The sequence below is a fragment of the Schistocerca cancellata genome, chromosome 9 (assembly GCF_023864275.1).
Source record: "Schistocerca cancellata isolate TAMUIC-IGC-003103 chromosome 9, iqSchCanc2.1, whole genome shotgun sequence".
In the NCBI taxonomy this organism is placed as follows: Eukaryota; Metazoa; Arthropoda; class Insecta; order Orthoptera; family Acrididae; genus Schistocerca; species Schistocerca cancellata.
The window spans coordinates 265,378,342-265,395,902 of NC_064634.1; the positions used below are offsets into that span (position 1 = coordinate 265,378,342).

At 41.7% G+C, this 17,561-nt stretch overlaps 1 protein-coding gene across 1 annotated transcript in view; it reads right to left on the bottom strand.

Moving 5' to 3' along the window:
• Positions 1-17,022: 17,022 nt before the first annotated feature.
• The window catches only part of LOC126100864 (uncharacterized), a 56,119-nt gene continuing 55,580 nt past the window's right edge, over positions 17,023-17,561 (bottom strand). Inside the window, exon 6 of the mRNA XM_049911531.1 lies at positions 17,023-17,236. Within this exon, the coding sequence (XP_049767488.1) occupies positions 17,172-17,236 (65 nt within the window). The 3' untranslated portion in view covers positions 17,023-17,171. The remainder of the gene's footprint in view (positions 17,237-17,561) is intronic.

Sequence of the window (17,561 nt, forward strand, 5' to 3'; positions counted from 1 at the left end):
GAGAGTACAACTGCTGATGGCGTTAAGTGAACCGACGTGAATCACACACACACACACACACACACACACACACACACACAAACACACACAAACACACACACAAGCACGCACATACGCACATACCAATTAACTTCATGTAAATATTAATTTTCTTTACTGGCGAATAGGATTCTACAAATAGTCTCTATTACCTACTTTCTAATTGATTTCTATATCGAGTTTGAACAAGATTCTACTTCAGAACTCAGATATTACACTTCGTAAACGTCTGATTGCCTTTACTGTTGGAAGAAGGTGAAACCCAGGCAACGACAAATAGTCAATTTAAATCGTACAAAGAGCACAAATCGGGAGTATTTACTGACGAGCATGTCCTGAGAGGATTACAGATTTTTCTGAAGATTTGCTTCGTTGTAGATATTATGAAGATGTCCAAAACTGTGCGATGTTTCTGGGAGATGACAGCTATTATATCTGGAGCTCGATTCAGACAATGGATTGATGGTTCACCAATATTCTTCGTACTAGTGTAATTATGCTTTGTTCAATGCGGTTTCCAAAGTTTTCTAGCTCGTTAGTGCAGGATCTGGACTCGAACCCCGAACCCTACGTTAACAGACAGTACACTTATCTTCTGAGGTATGCTATCACAGCCCACGACTTGCTGCATAGATTCATTTCTGCTCAATTTCCAAAGTTCACAGAGGCTTTTCCGCAGTAAAGATTGGATTCTTGTTTGAGGTCATAGACCGGAGCACAGTTTTAATACAGGAAATAACAAAACGTGTGGTCAAAGGTTCATAAAACGTACCAACACGTAGAGGAAGAAATTACGTTATACGGACACACTTTAAATATACACTCCTGGAAATGGAAAAAAGAACACATTGACACCGGTGTGTCAGACCCACCATACTTGCTCCGGACACTGCGAGAGGGCTGTACAAGCAATGATCACACGCACGGCACAGCGGACACACCAGGAACCGCGGTGCTGGGCGTCGAATGGCGCTAGCTGCGCAGCATTTGTGCACCGCCGCCGTCAGTGTCAGCCAGTTTGACGTGGCATACGGAGCTCCATCGCAGTCTTTAACACTGGTAGCATGCCGCGACAGCGTGGACGTGAACCGTATGTGCAGTTGACGGACTTTGAGCGAGGGCGTATAGTGGGCATGCGGGAGGCCGGGTGGACGTACCGCCGAATTGCTCAACACCTGGGGCGTGAGGTCTCCACAGTACATCGATGTTGTCGCCAGTGGTCGGCGGAAGTTGCACGTGCCCGTCGACCTGGGACCGGACCGCAGCGACGCACGGATGCACGCCTAGACCGTAGAATCCTACGCAGTGCCGTAGGGGACCGCACCGCCACTTCCCAGCAAATTAGGGACACTGTTGCTCCTGGGGTATCGGCGAGGACCATTGGCAACCGTCTCCATGAAGCTGGGCTACGGTCCCGCACACCGTTAGGCCGTCTTCCGCTCACGCCCCAACATCGTGCAGCCCGCCTCCAGTGGTGTCGCGACAGGCGTGAATGGAGGGACGAATGGAGACGTGTCGTCTTCAGCGATGAGAGTCGCTTCTGCCTTGGTGCCAATGATGGTCGTATGCGTGTTTGGCGCCGTGCAGGTGAGCGCCACAATCAGGACTGCATACGACCGAGGCACACAGGGCCAACACCCGGCATCATGGTGTGGGGAGCGATCTCCTACACTGGCCGTAAACCACTGGTGATCGTCGAGGGGACACTGAATAGTGCACGGTACATCCAAACCGTCATCGAACCCATCGTTCTACCATTCCTAGACCGGCAAGGGAACTTGCTGTTCCAACAGGACAATGCACGTCCGCATGTATCCCGTGCCACCCAACGTGCTCTAGAAGGTGTAAGTCAACTACCCTGGCCAGCAAGATCTCCGGATCTGTCCCCCATTGAGCATGTTTGGGACTGGATGAAGCGTCGTCTCACGCGGTCTGCACGTCCAGCACGAACGCTGGTCCAACTGAGGCGCCAGGTGGAAATGGCATGGCAAGCCGTTCCACAGGACTACATCCAGCATCTCTACGATCGTCTCCATGGGAGAATAGCAGCCAGCATTGCTGCGAAAGGTGGATATACACTGTACTAGTGCCGACATTGTGCATGCTCTGTTGCCTGTGTCTATGTGCCTGTGGTTCTGTCAGTGTGATCATGTGATGTATCTGACCCCGGGAATGTGTCAAAAAGTTTCCCTTTCCTGGGACAATGAATTCACGGTGTTCTTATTTCAATTTCCAGGAGTGTATTTCAAAGCTCAAATCAACGTTACTCATGAAAAACGCACGGAAAGAGAACATACTATCATTAAATGAAAGCTTCATTTATGTGAAATGTTCAAAATAACCTCTTGGTTACGGTGGGTTAGAATTTACTATAAATTAAAAATCTTAGATTCACCGCCGGTGTTTGCTGTTCCAGTTAGGTGAAAGTAATGTTGACATGTGACTCTTTCGCCTGTGTTGAAGTGCTGCTAACTTCATTGCCCTACTAGCGTGAAGTACGTACTATCAGCTGTTTACTGTTTATCATGGACTTTGGTTAACAGATTATAGCCGCTCTTGTGCTGACCGCTTGCATCGGCGAGATTTCTTGAACGATAACTCCGCAACGGGAGAGCGTTTGAAGCAACTGATCATCGTCTTACGTTCAAGCCTACTCCTCACGACTGGGGAAGGCGTAGAAGGATTAACACTCTTCACCTGGAGGAGGAACTTCTTTGTACAGTTGACTACAGCCCTAGTGTCAGCGTAAGACCATTAGCTGCAACAAGTGATGTTAAGCACATCACTGTCTGTAGAGTCTTTCATGAGAACCTGCCGTATCTGTACAATCTATAAGGTGTGCCGGCACTATCACCAGCAGATTTTCCTGTACGGATACACGTGCGTGAATGGTTTATTAAACAGTCTGTCAACACTCAATTTGGTGCAAATGTGCTGTTCACAGACGAGGCTTCGCTACAAAAAGTTTATTAATAGGTAGAAGAGATGTAGAAACTGTGCTCTAACATGCAGATGAAGCAGCTCCAGGAAAATGTACATATATTTTCGTCCTCTACGTATGAAAAATGTTTCTTGAAAGTTTGAGCATACTTTTATGTTTCTCCTTGTATATTACGCAATTTCAAGCATTCCGCACTACTCATTGATTTTTTTTAATTTTTCTTTGCACATCTAGTAAAGTAGGACGATATTTAAGAGTAAACCTCCAAAGTAATGGAACATGTCAGTACATGAAATTACAACAGAAAAGTGGTAAGGGATAAGATAAAATATTTATGAACCAAAAAAAAGTCAAGCCGTAAGTTAAAGTAAACACAATCAACAATATAACACAGAAGTCAGCTTAATTCTTCAACAGAACAGAAGGAGTGACTAGAGTAATGGAATACTTAGTAAATCACAGTTGGTATTTCCAAAATGCTGTTCCACTGAGACAGCAATATACAAATTCACTGTCCACATAATAGCATCTTTAAATAGTAAAATGTCACCAACAGGAATTTTCTGTGACTTGTCAATAGCATTTGACTGTATGACATTATGTTACAGAAATTGCAATTTTATGGTATAAATGGAATAGCATATGAGTGGTTTAAGTCATACCTACAGAACAGGAAGCAAGAAGTCTCCTTATATGGGTCAAGTGATTTAAATAAGTTTGCCACTTCGTCTAACTGGGGTAAAACTACATTAGTTGTTCCATAGGGTTAAATCACGGGTCCCCTTCTGTTCTTGATATATGTGAACGACCTCCCTCCCTATCTTAAACAGGAAGCTGAACCGACACTGTTTGCTGATGATACAAGCATCATTATTAGTCCAGTAAAAGAAAGTCCATTTGAAAGTGATACAAATAAGGTCTTTGGAAAAGTCATTGACTGGTTTTCTGCGAATGGGCTTGCTCTAAACTTTGAAAAAACACAGTACATCCAATTTTCTGCTGGAAAAAGTACAGTTCCTTCAATAAATATAACACATCAACAGAAGTCAGTAGACAGGGTAGAGCATAGTAAGTTTTTGAGTGTACATAAAGATGAGAAACTTAATTGGAAAATTCATATTTTGGGTCTCCTAAAGCGACTAGGTTCAGCAACTTTTGCGATCAGAATAATTTTGAGGATATACAAACTAGGAAGCTAACATACTTTGGATACAGGTAACTCAACATTTAGTCAAAAAGTATTCACTGCTCAAAAGGAAGTGTTTAGAATGATGTGTGGTGTTCATAGTCGCACATCTTGTAGGCATCTTTTTAAAAGAATGAGAATTCTTACGACAGCCTCACAATATGTCTACTCACTAATGAATTTTGTTCTCGACAACATGGGCCAGTTTAAAAACAACAATGACATTCATGATTATAACACCAGAAAAAAGAAAGACTTACACTACCCTTTGCTCAACCTATCTTCGGCACAGAAAGGGGTAAAATAAGCTGCTATAAAAATTTTCGACAAATTACCAGACGAAATAAGGTGTCTGACAGGCAGCAGTAATAACTTCAAAAATTAATTGAAATCATACCTCCTTGACAACTCCTTCTATACCATAGATGAATTCTTGAATAGGAATAAATAAATCTATAAATATAGTATATGCATTTTGTACCATTTAAGGGATTGGGGTAAATAATGGAAATATTAATCTTATATATATATATATATATATATATATATATATATATATATATATATATATATATATATATATATATAATAAATTTGTTTCATATGTGCATTTCTTGTGCACTTGACATGTTCCACATGATAATGGCTACCGTACTGTGGGATTGATCAATGGAACACACAACCAACTAACTAACTAAATAACTAACTTCACTTTCGATTGAAAGAGCGTGGATTACTGCGAAGATCTTTAAATTCTTGTGGTAGGTTACTGAAAATGGGTGCAGCAGTATATTGCACACCTCTCTGCATAAGAGTTACGGAAATGCGATTCAGATGCAGATGGGATTTCTGTCTAGTATTAATTCAAAGAAAGCTGCCATTTCTTGGGAATAAGCTGATACTGTTAACAAGAAACAACACTAAAGAATGTATGTTGAGAGGACAATACCCACACTACTGAACTGGGGTCGACAAGTGATTCACGAACTTACACCGCTTATTGCCCGAACTACCCGAGCCAAAAATATCCTTTCAGAATGGGAAACATAATACCATACGACATAATCGAGTGAAATAAGCAAAGTAGACTAATTTTCATGTCAAACTATCACATATTCCAGATACCGATCGAGTAGTAAAAATGGCAGCATTAAGTCTTTGAATGAGATCCTGAACGTGGGCTTTCTACGACAGTTTATCGTCTGTCTGAACGCCTAGAAATTAGAACTGTTCAATTTCACTAATCATATGCCCATTCTGAGAAATTAAAGTGTTGGGTTTTGTTGAATTGTGTGTTCGAAGTAAACAAATGAGAATTACTCTGATTTAGCGTTAGTTTATTTTCCACAAGCCATGACTGATGTCATGAACCGCACTATTTGAAACCCAGCGAATGTTGCACACAACAACCTTCAGTACTAAGCTACTGTCATCTGCAGACGGAAATATTTTAGAACTACCAGTAATACTAGAGGACAAATCATCGATATAAATAAGGAACAGGCCCCAATACTGGTCCCTGGGGCATCCTGCACTTGACTGTACCCCACTCAGACCCCACATCACAGCCATTCTCAACATTGTGAATAAAGACCTCTTTTTGTCTGTTGCTGAAGTAAGAGGTGAACCAATTATGATCTACTCCCTGTATTCCGTAATGGTTCAACTTCTGGAGCAATATTTTGTGATGAACACAATCAAACCCCCCAGTTAAATAAATACTTATGCCAAGCTTTCAAAACTTTTTGCTTAATCCATCCAATACCTTACAGAGAAGAGAGAATATAGCACTTTAAGTTGTCAAACCACTTCTAAAGCCGAACTGTACATTTAATAGCAAATTACAGTATATAAAATGATCAATTATCTTTACATATATAGCCTTTTCAATAACTTTAGCAAACACTCATGGCATACAAATAGGTCTAATATTGTCTACACTATTTCTTTCTCTCTTTTTATTAAGTGGCTTTACTACTGAGTACCTTAATCATTCAGGAAGTTGACTATTCTATAACGAAAAATTACAAACATGGTTAAATATAGGCCTTACATTTGCAGTACAGTACTTTAATATTCAGCTAGACACTCCATCATATCCATGAGAGTTATTAGTCTTCAGTGATTTAATTATTGACCGAATGTCTCCCTTGTCTGTATCAAAACAAAGGAGTATCTCATACATCAATTTCCAAGAGTGTTATATGACTCTCTGTAGAAACTAAGTTTTTATTTAATTCACCAGCAATGCTCAGAATATGATTGTTAAATATTGTGCATATATCTGACTTATCAGAAACAGAAATGTTTTAGTACGAACTGACTTTATTTTGTAGACCTTGTGCTACTAACCAAACACTTCCTTCACAACTGATAATATGATTTTATTTTGTCCTGTGAATTAGCTATTCTATTTACATACTACATACTCTTTGCATTCCTTATAACATTTTAAGAACCCTACAGTACTATTTGTAATGGGCTACGTAGCTCAATTCTGGTTACTTCTAACGTTTTGATATAATCCCCACTTTCTTCTACGTGATGTCGTTATCCACTTGCCACGCACCTAGGCTGACTTTTACTGCTAGTACCACGTTTAGAGCGCTGTAATGGAAAGGAACTCCCAAAGGGCATGAGAAATGTGTGAAGGAAGGCATTATGTTTGTCATCTACATTCTAGGCACTATAAACATCATACTACTCTTCGTCCTTAACGAGGTTCAAAAAAATCTCTGTTGCCGTTGGATTAGCTTTCCTACGTACTTTTTAATTATATGTCACATTTGTTTGAGTGCAAAAGTCATTTAGTGTAAAATTTGTGCATCATGGTCTGAAAGGCCATCATCCTTTTCCTAACAGAGCGACCATATAGAAATGAAGAATGAATAAAAATATTGTCTATGTCTGTGCTACTGTTCCCCTACACCATGGTTGCAAAAACGCTGTCTGCATCAGATCATATGAGTTAGGGGATCTACCAATATCCTTTTTCTTTCACAATCATATACAAAATTAGTGTTGAGGTCATCACATATAACTAATTTTTGCTACTTCCCATAAAGTGAGCCCAGAACTCTCTCTAGATACTGTCAGAGTTAGATGACCTATAGACAATAACAATTAGAAGATTTCTTTGAAAAACTTCACCTGCCCCTGCACACCATTCAAGTAACTCTTCAGTGCAGTGCCATGATAAGTCTACAGACTCAAATGGAACACTGCTTTTTACAAACATGGCCACTCCCCTACTCCTCAAGAAACTCCTTGAAACACCTAATCTGTATCCTGTTAAAGTAAGCCTCTGAATTGTCAAATTATTAAAGTAGTGCTCCGATGTATCGAAAATGTCAGAGTCGACATCTATAATCAGTTCACTAACTTTACCTCTAACACCTATTGTTTACAGGGTGTTACAAAAAGGTACGGCCAAACTTTCAGGAAACATTCCTCACACACAAATAAAGAGAAGATGTTATGTGGACACGTGTCCGGAAACGCTTAATTTCCATGTTAGAGCTCATTTTAGGTTCGTCAGTATGTTCTTCCACCTACGCACAATGGAGCACGTCGTCATGATTTCATACGGGATACTCTACCTGTGCTGCTACAACATGTGCCTTTACAGGTACGACTCAACCTGTGGTTCATGCACGATGGAGCTCCTGCACATTTCAGTCGAAGTGTTCGTACGCTTCTCTACAACAGATTCGGTGACCGATGGATTGGTAGAGGCGAACCAATTCCATGGGCTCCACGCTCTCCTTACCTCAGCCCTCTTGACTTTCATTTATGGGGGCTTTTGAAAGCTCTTGTCTACGCAACCCCGGTACCAAATGTAGAGACTCTTCATGCTCGTATTGTGGACGGCTGTGATACAATACGCCATTCTCCAGGGCTGCATCAGCGCATCAGGGATTCCATGCGACGGAGGATGGATGCATGTATCCTCGCTAACGGAGGACATTTTGAACATTTCCTGTAACAAAGTGTTTGAAGTCACGCTCGTACGCTCTGTTGCTGTGTGTTTCCATTCCATGATTAATGTGATTTGAAGAGAAGTAATAAAATGAGCTCTAACATGGAAAGTAAGCGTTTCCGGACATATGTCCACATAACATATTTTCTTTCTTTGTGTGTGAGGAATGTTTCCCGAAAGTTTGGCCGTACCTTTTTGTAACACCCTGTATTTTTATACCTATTTAGTTGCATGTCATGCCTAGTGAATCAAACTCAGCAGTGTAATTTATACTCTAAGACCAAATAGAATACGCAACAGGAAGTAATTATTTGAATGGGACGTAAGTCGATAGAGGTGATGGACATAAGGGGACAAACAAGTGATTACAATTTCAAAAGAATAGGATGACATTTTTCCAAGAGAAGTGGCTGCTTTACAAATGGAGCAAGTCAATAATGCGCTTTTTCACTTCTGACAATTACGCAAACAGTTCTTTTGCTTGAAATTGATATATAGAGTGGTTGGATGACATTCTGAGGGCTATCGAGTCGAATTCTATCCAATTGGTACATCAGATGTTCAAAATCACGAGGTATTCCGTGGAATTTGCTCATATTGCTCCAAACGTTTTCAGTTAGGGAGAGATCCGGCAACCTTGCTGGCCAAGGTAGGATTTGGCAAGCACGAAGTCAAGAAGTAAAAATTCTTGCTTTGTGCAGATGGGTATTATCTTGTTGAAATAAAAGCGCAGAATACCTTGCCATAAAGAGTAACAAAATAGAACACGTACAGCTGAGCTGTAAGAGAGCGATGGATGTCAACCAAAGGCGTCATGCTACCACAGGAAGTGGCACCCCATATCATCACTGCTTTCTTTCTTGCCGCGTGGAGTGTGACAGTCATGTGGGGACCCAGCTGCTGTCTGGGTCGTCTCCGGAGATGTCTTCGCTGGTCATCGTTGCTCATCACTGAAGACAACTCTACTCCTGTCAATGAGATTCCAGGCCGAATACGTGTGTGGTGACGCTCGGACAGTCATCTGCACGATTACGGCACAGCGGTACATCAACGATATTCTACACTCCGTTTTGTTGCCCTTCGTAGCAAGCCATCCTGGGCTTCCATTTCAACAAGATAATGCCCGCCTGCACACAGCGAGAATTTCTACTTCCTGCTTCTTGTTTGCCAAATTCTACCATCACCAGCGAGGTCACAGAATCTCTCAATAACTGAGAACATTTGGAGCATTGTGGCCAAGGCCCTCAAAGCTGCTTTATATTTTGACGATATATCGCGTCAGTTGCACAGAATCTGGCACGATATCTCTCAGGACGACTTCAAACAACGTTATCCATTTATGCCAAGCAGAACAACAGCTCGCATAAAGGGCAGAGGTGGACCAATGCCTTATTGACCCGAAATTTGCGATGCCCTTTCCTTTGACCCAATCATACGATTTTTCTGAACGTGTAATCAGTTATGCCTGCTGGGGTGGTCGACTGGTTCTAGGCCCTACAGTCTGGAACCGCGCGCCCGCTACGGTCGCAGGTTCGAATCCTGCCTCGGGCATGGATGTGTGTGATGTCGTTAGGTTAGTTAGGTTTAAGTAGTTCTAAGTTATAGGGGACTGATGACCTCAGAAGTTACGTCCCATAGTGCTCAGAGTCATCTGAACGATTTTGAGCATCTCATTATAAACATATTACCTCGATGCCGGTCTAAACGGGGTTGTCCTTCCTTCGCCGCCTCACTCTGTAAAAGGTTATAGATGATAATATTCCTGTTGAGCGTTAAAGACTTGCCAGACAACTACACGTGTGCCTAAAAACGTTTTGGCTTGACAGACGCATTTTTATGTAATTTGGTGCCTTCAGACTGTCAATAGGAACGGAAGAAGTTAGCTCCATTTTCATTCCACTGAGATAAATAAAATCGTGGTTAAGAGCTTGGGAGTAGGAAACCTCAATCAGTTGTCTGTATGTACATGAGATCTACCGATTTCTGTCCCATTCGGATAACTGCCTCTTTGTGGGTCATTTATTTTCTTACAATGTACGAGGGTCACTCAAAAAGAAATGCACACTATTTTTTTTAAATCCATCTTTTATTCTACATGTTTGAAAGTTTTATAGTGTGTAGATACCTCATTTCTCCATATAATTTCCATCCCTCTCAACTGCCTTGCGCCTTCTTGGAACCAGCGCCTGTATACCCGCACGGTAAAACTCTGGACCAACCTGTTGCAGCCACTGTTTGGCAGCGTCCACAAGGGAGTCATCATCTTCAAACCTTGTTCCACGAAGAGAGTCTTTCAGTTTCCCAAGAAGATGATAGTCACATGGAGCCAGGTCAGGCCTGTAAGGCGGGTGTTTCAGTGTTGTCCATCAGAATTTTGGATCGCTTCCATGGTTTTTTTGACTGACATATGACCGTGCATTTTCGTGCAACAGCAAAACATTCTGCTTTTGCCGATGTGGTTGAACACGACTCAGTCGAGCTTAAAGTTTCTTCAGTGTTGTCACATACGCATCAGAATTTATGATGGTTCCACTTGGCATGATGTCGACAAGCAAGAGTCCTTCGGAACTGAAAAACAGCGTAGCCATAACATTTCCAGCAGAAGGTGTGGTTTTGAATTATTTTTTTTGGGTGAATTTGCATGATGCCACTCCATTGATGGCCTATTCCTCTCTGGTGAAAAATGATGGAGCCATGTTTCATCACTTGTCACAATTCTTCCAAGAAATTCATCTCCAGCATTCTCATACTGTTCCAAAAGTTCGCTGCATACCGTTTTTCTTGTTTCTTTGTGAGCCACTGTCAACATCCTGGGAAGCCACCTCGCACAAACCTTTATTAACGGCAACACTTTCAGTATTCTGCAAACACTTCCTTCCCCTATCGCAAAGTAGCGTGACAATTCGTTCACTGTGATGCGTCTGTCAGCAGTCACCGTTAACTCTCTGCACATTGTCTGGAGTGGGTGCAGTACGAGGCCTGCTGCTGAGAGGACAATCCTCAATCATCCCATGTAGATTTTCACGGCCGGCGTCTTCATCAGTAAACACTTCCGGGCTAAGTTGCCGTGGTCGATCTGTAGTACTTCTTCTCCCTGACGTTTCGTTCTCGACTACGGAGTTTAGTATGTGTACCTTTCCTGTAGACCTTATAGCCTAAGGTCCCATCGACCCGTTTTCAGTACAATGGTGAATTTTATGAACTGATTGCTGGGGTAGCCATGGGAAGCCCCCTAAGCCCCGCAATTGCGAATTTGTTCATGGAATATTTTGAACATCAAGCACTGCAGTCGGCCAAAAAAAAAAAAAGCCCCTCGAAGTGGTATCGGTATGTGGATGATACCTTTGTAATATGGAATCATGAGGAAGAAGACTTGAATGATTTCCTGGTACACTTAAATAGCATCAACCCAAAGATTAAATTTACTATGGAGAAAGAGAAGAATGGACAACTTAACTTTTTGGATGTATCAGTTATCAAACGGGCGGATGGGACCTTAGGCCATAAGGTCTACAGGAAAGGTACACATACAGATCGCTACCTCCATAAGAACTCGAACCACCACACTAGGCAAAAGAGGGGGGGTCATAAAAACACTAGTGGATAGGGCCAATAATATTTGTGAACCAGGCTACTTACAAGAAGAACTAAATCATTTACGAATGGCCTTTGCGAAAAATGGTTATACGAAAAACGAGATTAACCGAGCACTTCACCCAAGTAGAAAAAGGCCTAAAAATAGGAGACAGCAACAACCATCAGCTGGAAAAGTATTTCTTCCGTTCATCCATAACATTACGGATCGCATTGGGAAAGTACTAGCCAAGTTTCAGGTGGAGACTATTTTCAGACCTACTAAGAAAATTAGTGAATGCCTAAGATCAACCAAAGATGCTCGTCACCCCCTACCCACCCCAGGGGTATATAAAATTCCGTGTAGTTGTGGCAGGGTTTACATAGCAACTACAAAAAGAAGCATCAATACACGGTTGACAGAGCACAAGAGAAACTGTCGCTTGGGACACATCGAAAAAACGGTAGTAGCGGAACATGTTTTTAAGGATGGAGATCACGAAATAAAATTTGATAAGACACGCGTGCTAGCGAGGACGTTGCATTATCACACACGTACGTATAGAGAGGAAATTGAAACCCACAATCATAAATACAATTTTAATCGTAAAGAAGAAAGATTAAAATTGGATAGAATATGGCGGTCGACGTTGCATCAATCACGTGACAATCGATTGCCTGCAATCGAGAGAACAGCCGATAGCCAGAGATAGCTCATCGACGCCACGTGACGTGCGGTGGCGCCCCCTACGATATCCAAATAAGCGGCGGCCCCAGCTCCTAGCAGGCAGTCGTTGACTCACCTCGGAAGATGTACTCCGTAGTCGAGAACGAAACGTCAGGGCGAAGAAGTTCTACACATCGACCACGGCAACTTAGCCCGAAGTGTTTACTGACAATCCTCAATATTGCCGTGCCCACTTTCATCACGTAACCTGCTTGCCCACCGACTAACTGTACTGCGATCGATAGCAGCATCTCCAGAGACCTTTTTCAACCTCTTGTGGATGTTGCCCACAGCCTCGTTTTCACAGCACAGGAATTCAATGACAGCACGTTGCTTCTGACGAACGTCAAGTGTAGCAGCCATCTTGAAGACATGCTGTGACGGCGCCACTGACGGGAACAGGTTGAACTAAGTTTGAAAACAGGTGGGAAGGATGTATCTACACATTGTAAAAGTTTCACACATGCAGAATGAAAACTGTATTTTTACAAAAATAGTGTGCTTTTCTTTTGGAGTGACCCTTTTATATTCTAAATACTGTTTCCTAAGTCCACTAACGCCGTCCCAGTGTAGGGACAACAATTTGGGAATCAGCACTTTTTCCAGCAATATCTATCTTCGTGATTCTGAAAAAGTTACAAATATAAATATGGACATTCATTTTTCATTGTCCTAACGGTGCTCCTCCCATCGGAAACAGTCTGAAGTCTTTGAAACTGCACTTATTGAGAAACCCATTTCTGTTCAGCGACCAACCATACAAACATTGGCCGTGTCCAGTGAAATTTAAACCGCTCGGAGCTACAAAAATGCGCGATCCGGGGCAATGCGACAGTCCTGACTGGCGACACCACCTCGTCGTAGCATGGAATCACTTTTTATATCAACTGCCTTTTTTTCAGTCTACAGTACGGTAATCTCTCTGATAAACAGCACAATGTGTTCACAGAGTGGGACAGAGTTTTATGATTAATTTACCGGTGGCACGTACGCTTAAATCTGCAGTAACGCTGAATTTAATATGTGCTTTTTTAGCGCACTGCTACGAACGAGTGAGGGATTAAAGCAACCGCGTTATGCGGTTGGGCGCACGATGTGAAGCTGCGTGGGAGATAGCTATGGCAGGCAGCCTTCATTAAAGCCGAAAGCATCTGTCGTGTTTCGTTTTCTCGTCTCAGAATATAAAACGTTATCGACAAATTAGTCCGACTTTTTCTGTCGCAGTTCGCCAAATGAAATGATGCGTGGGTAGGAAACGTATCAGAATATACATAATAAATGCAGGAGTAGGCTTCCAGCTCAGGGCGCTTATTCTGTCATACAGGTAATGCCGCACTGTGAAATAAAATGTCAAACGATTCTACGCATAGCCTTCGGTAGTCTATTGGTGAAGTTGTTCAAGTATCAGATAATCACGCAGTAATATCTACGCGTGGTATCTGAGACATGTCAAGAATATCTGCTCTTCCACCTTTTAAGTAAATTCATTAGCCCTAATGCTTTTCCAGTAAGTAATTTTGGAATTTTCAGCTTATCGTGCCCTTCTGACATTGCGAACAAACTCCTTAAAGCTGGTATTGTGGCATGGCCTACATTAAGAGGAAAATGCAGCTGTTATACAATCAAGTTCCAAAGGAAATGCTACACATGTCTAACTTCGTATAGGGCCCGGCTAGCACACAGAAGTGCGGCAACACGACATGGCATAGACTCGACTCATGTCGGAACTTCTGCTGGAGGGAACTGATACTATGAATTCTGCTGCACTGTCGGTAAATACGTAAGTGTAAGAAGGGTGGAGATCTCTTTGGAACAGCACGTTGCTTGGCATTCCGGATATGATCAACAATGTTCATGCCTGGGGAGTTTGGAGGCCAGCGGAAGAGTTTAAACCCTGAAGGCCAGTTTAAATGCCCTCTTAGAAGTGACCGAAACCTAGGTCAAAAAGACTTCATTTTGCAATGTAAGTAAACCCAAATTTGAATGGTCTCTTTATCTTGCACTTAATTATCACAGGCTAGGTAATATCGCGGATGATCTTTCAATATTACATGTCTATCCTAAAGGCTTGACTCTGGACATCCTAGAACAGTGATTTTGAAACAAAGAAGCAGTAGTCCTAACTATTCCCTGAACAGTCAGATAGAAATTAAGCTTACAAATATTTTGCGTATTTCTTTTTATTTCTTTTTTTTTGCAATGCTTCCAACAGCCAATTAATTTCTTACTTTATTTGCTCTGGTTGGCTCTTTTCTCGTAGCCCTACGAAGTTCCCTGTATTTAGTGCTCTTAATCTATTCTTATGTTTGTTGACCGTTTAATGTCTGGGTCGGTGGTTACAGTTTTGTTTATACATAGCAGTTTTTACGTTTTTGGTCCGGCTCCCTAGGGGATTTCAGATTTCGCCATTAGTACTTTTAATGACACTTCTTGGGAGTTTCCTTACTGATTTTTGTTATTTTTTAGGATCTAATTATTTGACATAGTTGTTTATTCAGCACTATACGTGCTGTGTAAGGTGTTTACATTTTTCGTACTTCTGTCCTGTATTTTATTGTCACAATAGCTTTTTTGCTATTATTATAGCACTTACTTGTTTGACTTTCACAAACGTTTTGCATAGTGAGCAGGCTGGCATCAGATGCGATCTGCATAAGTTATGTCTTTGTTGATTTCATTGGTTTTACCTCAGCTGCTTTATATCTTTTCTGTCTCACGAAGACAGTGAAAGAACACACCCATGTGTGGGAAGGACACACTCACCATTAAAGAGTGATAATCATCATCACGAGATAGTCATTCTCACTGTTTTTGTTTTCAAGATGTACACCTAGGAGAGAGCCCGCTTTGTTTTGTAACTATTTTTTCGTAACCAACCTAGGTAGTGCTTGTTTATGGAAGGACTTACATATATTTTGTTAGTAAGTTATCGTACAAATCTCAATGGGTATACTATAAGAAGTCATTGTAATAAACTCTATGATATTCAAAACTTTCGTGGAGGTATGTATAATAAAACGTTTAACTTTAAAGATTTACTGCGCGCCATTTCAAGCAAAATCTAGCTTTTCCATCCACTAAATGTTTATAATGTCATTTCTTCTAAACTACGAGTTGTATATTGATATAATTTTGCAGTTAAATTCAGGGGTAATGGTAGCATACTATCGCACAGTCTGTAGTAAAGTTGTAGTGAATCAAAATGAGTGATGCTGTAATCTGGCTGATTGAACATTGGAAAGGTAGTACGCATTAAACTTTTCTCCTTTCATAATTTCGTTTATCATATCTGCGAGAAACATTTTCATAATGATTTGAAGTTATGTGTAAGTTTTATTGTAAGTCGACGAGTGCTCTCATTCTCAAATAGTGGCTACATACGGATATTAGCCCGCTCGGTTACCCGCGCTGTCTAACGTGCTGCTTTCCGAACGGGAAGGCGTGCCCGTCCCCGGCACGAATCCGCCCGGTGGATTAGTGTCGAGGTCCGGTGTGGCGGCCAGCGATCTTCCTCGGCGAATGCGGGCTGGTAGGTTCCCCTTATTCAGCCTCAGTTACACTGTGTCGGCGACTGCTGTGCAAGCACCGTTTCCACATACACGTACACCATCATTATTGTACCACGCAAACATTTGGGGTTACAGTCGTCTCGTCTGGTATGAGTCGTTTCCGGGAAGGGAGGGGGGCCGTCCACTGTGGGCCGAACCGCACACTAGCCCTAGGTTCAGTGTGGGGTGGCGGTGTGGTGGGTGGACTGCTGAGGACTGTTGTGGGGTTAGGAACCACTGAGGGCTACGGCGGGACGAAACCTATCCATTGTTTGTAGGCCCCCGGTTTGATGCAATACGAAGTATGGGTATTTGTGCACCACCAGTTACACTGTCTGTCTTATCGTGATAAAATTTAACATTAGAATTTACCTACTAGTGGGTAGATTATTACAGCATTTTAAAATCCGTCAATAACTAAGCGAAATATTTATAATCAGATTATTGTTTTCTCTTGAATCCATTAGATGGGAACCTTCATTAGTATTGGGCTCCGCAGTAGCGATTTAGTGAGACAGATTACGCCATGAAACAGGCTGTTCCGGATATGACAGGAACTGAAATATCAGTAATTTTCTTCCTCTGTATTTCTAATCTCCTTAATAGTTTTGCATTAAAAAAAATGTGAAATAAATTATTTTCTAGGTGAACAGATGCTTAAGTAGTAATAAGCGCGTATTTTGTAGCCTCAACATGGTGTTGCTGAATTTTGGCACCTTCCAAAGAACTTATTTCAGTAATTTCAGTGAATTTTAGAAAGGTATAGCAGAGGTATAGAAAATGCTGACGGTTTAAAAGTAACCGAGAATCGCATGGGATGACTACAATATTTGACAGAAGGGTAACATACCTTTGATGTACTGGACCACATCTGTTATACGTGTCTGATTACAGAAGAATTTACGCATATCCTTGAATGGTCGAACACTCTAAGTGAGTCGTACAAGTACCATGCCGACCCGAAAAATAAAACTGCGCTTCGCTGGTACATAGGGTTTTGTTATCAAGTTGAAAACTCGAGAAAATGGATTACGTGTATTCGTTTCGTTTATTGCTTCACTGTACTGAATGTACACTGTGCGGTGCTAAAATACGTAACAGTATTGCAAATGGTTTCCAAACAGCTGGAAAAAAAAATCGCAGCAGCTTTTCGCCTCTTTATCAGAACGGTGACCATCTCAGCTGACAGTGCCCGCCAAACATATGATATTTACGTACGACGTCATACATTTTCCACTCCCAGCTGAAAAAGATACGTAAAATCCAAAATGAGTATTAAGTTATAAATTAAATGAGGATTAGGTAAAATTATTTTCACTCGTAGCATACCTCTAATACCTTTACGGATATGCTTATGGTCACATTCTATGTTCGACATCTGCCACAATATTTCACAAACACACACACACACACAAACACACACACACACACACACACACACACACACACACGGTCGCAGGTTCGAATCCTGCCTCGGGCATGGGTGTTTGTGATGTCCTTAGGTTAGTTAGGTTTAAGTAGTTCTAAGTTCTAGGGGACTTATGACCTAAGATGTTGAGTCCCATAGT